Source organism: Pongo pygmaeus, chromosome 6 (genome assembly GCF_028885625.2).
Source record: "Pongo pygmaeus isolate AG05252 chromosome 6, NHGRI_mPonPyg2-v2.0_pri, whole genome shotgun sequence".
NCBI classification, from domain to species: Eukaryota; Metazoa; Chordata; class Mammalia; order Primates; family Hominidae; genus Pongo; species Pongo pygmaeus.
This window is the reverse complement of record NC_072379.2, coordinates 47,749,875-47,755,874: the sequence shown is the minus strand read 5'-3', so window position 1 is coordinate 47,755,874 and position 6,000 is coordinate 47,749,875. Positions and strand designations below refer to the sequence as shown.

Below are 6,000 nucleotides of genomic sequence, written 5' to 3'. Positions count from 1 at the left end.
TTACTACTCATTAAGTAGAAGTGGATCATCGTAAGTGTTTCATCTCTGTCATCTTCATACTGAGTAGGCTGAGAAGGAGGAGGAAGGGGAGGGCCTGGTCTTGCTGTCTCAGGGGTGGCAGAGGCAGAAGAAAATCCATGTATAAGTGGATCCCTGCAGTTCCAACCTGTGTGGTTCAAGGGTCAACTGTATATAGCTTTACACTGTAACAACAGCAAAATGAACTAAAAATCTGTTGGAAACTTCTCAAAAATTTTCAAGGATGAACATAATTAAACCAGTATGAAATCCCTTTGGCTAAAAACAAAAGCAAACTAAAAGTACTCCAAAATAATTTTGAACCTGGCTGTTTCACACTTCAAGAATAGCTTTCTTGGCCAGGCGTGGTGACTCACGCCTGTAATCCTAACACTTTGGAAGGCCGAGGTGGGCGGATTACCTGAGCTTAGGAGTTCAAGACCAGCTTGGGCAACATGGTGAAACCTCATCTCTACTAAAGTACAAAAAATTAGCTGGGCAAGGTGGTGCGTGCTTGTACTCCCACCTACTCCGGAAGCTGAGATGGGAGAATCACTTGAACCTGGGAGGCGGAGGTTGCAGTGAGCCAAGATCATGCCACTGCACTCCAGCCAGGGCAACAGAGCGAGACTCCATCTCAAAAAAAAAAAAAAAAAAATAGAATAGCTTATGAAGTGTGTACTTTGCAACTATGTTCTTCCCCAATAAAAGGGGAATGGGTTTGCTTTTTACTTATATTTTAAATTGGGCTAGTCACACATGAAAAATAATTGACTAACACTTGGATTATTTTGCCATATTTAAGCCCTTATAGGTTGATGAAAAGTAAAAAGGATTGAATATCCTTTACTAAATCACCCTATATTGTTTATTCTAAAGAAAAGTCATTCTAATGAAGGAAAGCTAGTGTTTTTTATTAATGATAAAATCTATATTGTTCAGGAATTTTCCAATGTGTTACAGCAATTTCTGAAATGATAAACGAACATATTTTATTATTTTCCTTTTAAATCAGTTACTTAAAAATGAAGACTGTTTATTATCTCCTTTTCTATGAGTAGGATTTTATGTCCAAATGGGACTTGGTAATTAGAATAATTTACCCCGAAGCAAAATGACTTCACCGAAATTAGCAAATCCTATTGATGATCTTAAAGCAAACTTTTCTGGAAAATGAGCTTGCTCAAATCATAAGAGGGGATTAATGTAAATGTAATAAACTGAATCTTTAAATTGGTAATGTTGAAAACAAAAAACAATTGGGTAAGAACAAAACTCAAAACTGAAAACTAGCAGTGTAGCAGAAAGCACACTAGTCTTGGGATAAGGAGATGCTGAGAAGGCTGAGGGGTACATTCAATATAACAAAGAGCCTTCCAGTTCTAAGTATTTGTGACTAACAACAACAAAAAATCTGTTGTTTGCTAGAGAATTCTTAACTCTAATGTGAAGATATGTTCTGTGCATTTCCTTTGAACTTGGCCCTATGATTTCTTTTCTTTTCCTTTTTTTTTTTTTTTTTTTTTTTGTGATGGAGTTTTGCTCTTGTTGCCCAGGCTGGAGTGCAATGGCGCGATCTCAGCTCACCACAACCTACGTCTCCTGGGTTCAAGTGATTCTCCTGCCTCAGCCTCCCGAGTAGCTGGGATTACAGGTATGTACCACCATGCCTGGCTAATTTGTGTTTTTAGTAGAGATGGGGTTTCTCCACGTTGGTCAGGCTGGTCTTGAACTCCCGACCTCAGGTGATCCACCTGCCAAGGCCTCCCAAAGTCCTGGGATTACAGGTGTGAGCCACCATGCCCAGCTGGCCCTACAATTTCTTAAAGGGATCAGGAGCCCTGCTCTGAAGTTAGGCAGTCACCTCTGTGATCTCAACAACATCTCTACATTTTGCTTTCTTCATCTGTAAACCAAGGTGTATCAGATCTTCTTCCTGGCGACGCTGTGACAATTAAATGAACTGCTGCTCATGGGAATGGCTGGGTGACTTCGGTAGCTGACATGCTATCAGTACTCACTAGCACCTTGTCCTTTCCCCAAAAAGAAAGAAGCAGAAAGCTGTATTTTTTCCCATTTATGAGACTAAGAGACCAGGAACAATAAGGATGTCTTTTATGCACTTTTACACTCATTAGAGGATGACCATATATCCCAAGGAAGATGAAGCCAATAACTGTAAGACACAATTACAAGTTTGACTTTTCTCCCTCTATGATATGCTCTGTTCCATAAGGGCAATGGAGGCACCAGAGAAGGCAAGAGGAAACATCATTAGTCCGTCCTTCAGCATCAGGTGGTCCCACTGCTCCTGAGACACCCTCAGTTTTCAGGGTCACTGGTTTCCTCCCTCCTGGCAAACCCTAGCCACAAGCTCTCAGACTCGAAGGTGTTGAACTCTCTTTTCTTCTTTACAAGGGTGCCAGAATTCTTAACTGCATTTGTTTATCCCAGTAAAAGTGAGTCCTTCACAATGAGAAGAGCTAACATTTATTCAATCAACAAATGCTGAGTGTCCGCCATGGCCAGATACTCTGACAGTCGTCACAGCACACAGAACATGTGATTAGTAAACATAATGGTGCAGGACATCAGCCTGCTAATGTTATTCCCAGATGTCACCAAATGACTGACAATTTGTACAATGTTTCATTAAATGCCTATTTAGAGGCTAACCATAGTTGATGACACAGAAAAAAGCCAAACCCAGAATGCAAGAATGGTAGCCAGCAGAACACATGGAAACAAGGTCCAAGTTGCAGGTAGCAGCTTGCAGGATAACCACAGTTGATGACGCTTTCAGGCAGCTGGGAGAATTCTCAGTTGTCCATTTTATGGTTAAATGGTTTTACTAAGGTCTAAAAAATTCATTTCTAACTCCTAGACTTATGTTTCCATTACTATATAAAGAATGAGCCAAACAAATAAATAACAAAATATTGACTATGGACCCCAAAATTTCAAGGCGTGAAGAGAGCCCCAAATTCTCTGTCAACTGCAAAGAGAAACCATTAGTACAGGAATAGATGAAGAAACTGTCTTTGAGCATAATATAAACATAAACAAATCTCTTAACAGCACGAGTGTCAACAAATGCTTTTGTTGTTACGAAAACAGTCTCAAAAAGAGTGGTGACGAGGAGACTGACAAGGAGAAATGAGCTATTTTTTCATCTCCAAAATTGCACTTCCTGGTCCACGGTTCTTAGCACTGCAGATGTTGCAGAACTGTGCAGCAGAGTTCTAAAAATGCAATTTAAAAACACAGATTTAAAAAATGATCTTTTTCTACTCTCATATTCAGAAACACTAAGGTAGCATTAGTCAGGGGGTGGAGAGGAAGTAATAGGATGTCACTCCTTTTTCTGGAGTTTATTTCTGGTTAACATAGGATTTAGTCTAGATCAGCTGTTACTCTGTGACTCACAGGACACCCAACAGCAGAATACATCTAATGTGACCTGGGGGAATATGACACTAAAAAAATGATAGCATCATGGAACACAAATCAGGCTGAGAAACACATAAGATACACAATGGCTCTCTACTGTTGTTGCTCATCTCTACAGCACGACAGCTGTCAACTGGGCCTGAATGAATTCCTTCAAATGGGTATGCTTTTATGTTTACTATAGTACATAAAACATTTCTAAATATTTTTACATTTGAAAACTAGATTAATTTTTATGTGATATAAATCCACATTATAATTTTTTTAACCCATACAGCCATAAGGATGACGGGTTACAGTTTAAAGCACATTCTTCTAGGTGTGTTAATTTCCCTCTAGTTGATAGGTGCCAAGCTGCCAACTCACCATGCTGGGCATGGGCAGGCACTCCTTGTGGAACATGTGCCGGCAATGGAAGACCACCACGCTGAAGGGCTTAGCTGCATCTGGCGAGGAGGGCAGAGAAAGGAGGAGAACTTAATGCAACAAGCAAGATCATTTTAAACCAATCCCGACTGAAAGTCCAGTTGCAGTTTAATTTTCAGCAATAAGCTGCCTTAGAGAATGGCTTATTTACAAAAGCATTCCTGAGTGGTGGTATGATCAGACACAAAACAGGTATTATAATCATGTTGCTATGCGATTCACAGGTTACTTGCTTAGCTTCTGTGTCAGTTACCAAGACTACATTGAGGACAACTGTAGGAAAACCAGCATGTGTATGTGCTGATGCGCCCCTAACCCCTATAATCATTATACACCACAGCTGAAGTCGAGTCTGTGGCTTCATAAAAGTGCTTTCCCAGTCCACCTGCTACCTTTGCCAAGACCACACACTGACTTCAGAGGCGGACCTGGGTTACAAGCCCAGGCTGTGGTGACCTTGCATGTTACTGCACTTGTGCTTGGGCAGATCCCCTCATCTGTTCCTGCTCTGTGTGGCCAGCTTATTTTTGGTAAGATTTAGTATCATCAGCAGATTAAATTTGGAATTAAATGTAACTGTAGAGTGGGAATGTATGTGGTTCCTTTTTGCTGCAACACTGTCTGAAATGCTACGGAAGCTCACTTCTTCACCTGAGCCCACTGCAGTTTTCAACAGAAGCACTTAAACATCCAAAGCTATTTCCTCTAGAAAAGAACCTAAGTAGAACAACTTCTCATGCACTGCCCCATGAAATAATCCTTTAATGCTAAGTAAACATGAGATCAGCTAGGTCTTTTAGTACTTTGTTATGCTGAACTTATATTTGAAAAGCATTTGTTAGCATCCTAACAATGATGCTTTGTTAGTTTCTGCTTTTGAATTATGCAAATTTCTTATGTCATAATGAACCTTAAGAAGGTGCTTTTCATTACAGATGAAGACATATATATATCTGCCAAGAACTAGAAATAAACAAATGCTTATGTCTTTTAAAGACTCACAGTTCCAATTAGATGGCAGGTATTATGTATGTTTCCACTGAAATGTGCGATGACTTGGGCATGTGGAACCATATATCAGAGAAAAAGATTAAAGAAAAGGGAATGCTACCTATACATTTTTTTTTCCCAGACATGTATATGGTTCTTCTACCTTGAAATTTAAATGCTGATGGTTAGTTTTCATTTTGTTTTTATCCTAGACTAGCAGTTCTAAAAGAAGGGCCCCTGAACCAGTGGCATCAACATTACCTGGGAACTTGTTAGAAATATACATTCTCAGTTCCTGCCCTGGAAGTTTGGAACCAGAGACTCTAGGGAGTCTGACTGGGCCAGCGATCTGGGTTCCAACAAGCCTGCCAGGTGAAGATGACTCACCCTAGAGCTTGAGAACCTCAGTTCTAAGCAATGGCAGCACCAGCATTCCACTGAGTGGGATGCAAGACACAACACTTCTCTCCACTGGGTTATTCTGAAAGTTATATACTTTTATAAACGGTAATTGGCTAATTCCAAAATTTTGATTCCACTCATCATTAAAATACATATTTGGGATTTTTTGGGGGAAAACTTTCTTACCTGATGGAAGAATAGGGGAAAGGCACGACTCACAGATGTTCTCCTCTGTAAGAAAACACACACACTTTGGATTATGTCCTGTTTATACCTGTTTGGCCGTTTCTGAAAGCAGGGCACGTGGTTCCATATGATTATTTCAATTTTACCCACCATCAACAAGAACACCTTTCATTTGAGTTCGGTGCATTTTCTTCAGTAAGGACAAAGAGTCAGCTACGAGAATCTTCTTGCAGCCTTCACGAAGCAGAATCTAATGCATACATTTTAAAAGAAAAGCCATCTTAAATAGACTCAAATCTGAGGGGTGAAGGGACACTGTACTGGGGATTCCAAAAGCTGGCACGCTTGAAATACTCAAAAGGGGCACTCACTGATTCTCTTGCCCTCAGTACCCTCTTCCTGCCAAACCACTGCCAGGCTGACCTGGCCAGCCAGGATCCACTCATTACTCTGTGTATCATTTCATCATTTCTTCCAACCATACACTGGCTCCTGTAGCATTTGTATAATCAAACATCAATTCCAAAG

At 40.3% G+C, this 6,000-nt stretch overlaps 1 protein-coding gene across 2 annotated transcripts in view; it reads right to left on the bottom strand.

Annotated features, from left to right (window-relative positions):
- Nucleotides 1–2,489: 2,489 nt before the first annotated feature.
- The window catches only part of VPS41 (VPS41 subunit of HOPS complex), a 187,746-nt gene continuing 184,235 nt past the window's right edge, over nt 2,490–6,000 (bottom strand). For both annotated transcript variants that reach the window (XM_054494781.2, XM_063667379.1), the window contains 4 exons: nt 5,623–5,722; nt 5,473–5,517; nt 3,835–3,914; nt 2,490–3,260 (listed from right to left, as the gene is read on the bottom strand). In XM_054494781.2, coding sequence (XP_054350756.1) covers nt 3,180–3,260; nt 3,835–3,914; nt 5,473–5,517; nt 5,623–5,722 — 306 coding nt within the window. In that variant the 3' untranslated portion in view covers nt 2,490–3,179. The remainder of the gene's footprint in view (nt 3,261–3,834; nt 3,915–5,472; nt 5,518–5,622; nt 5,723–6,000) is intronic.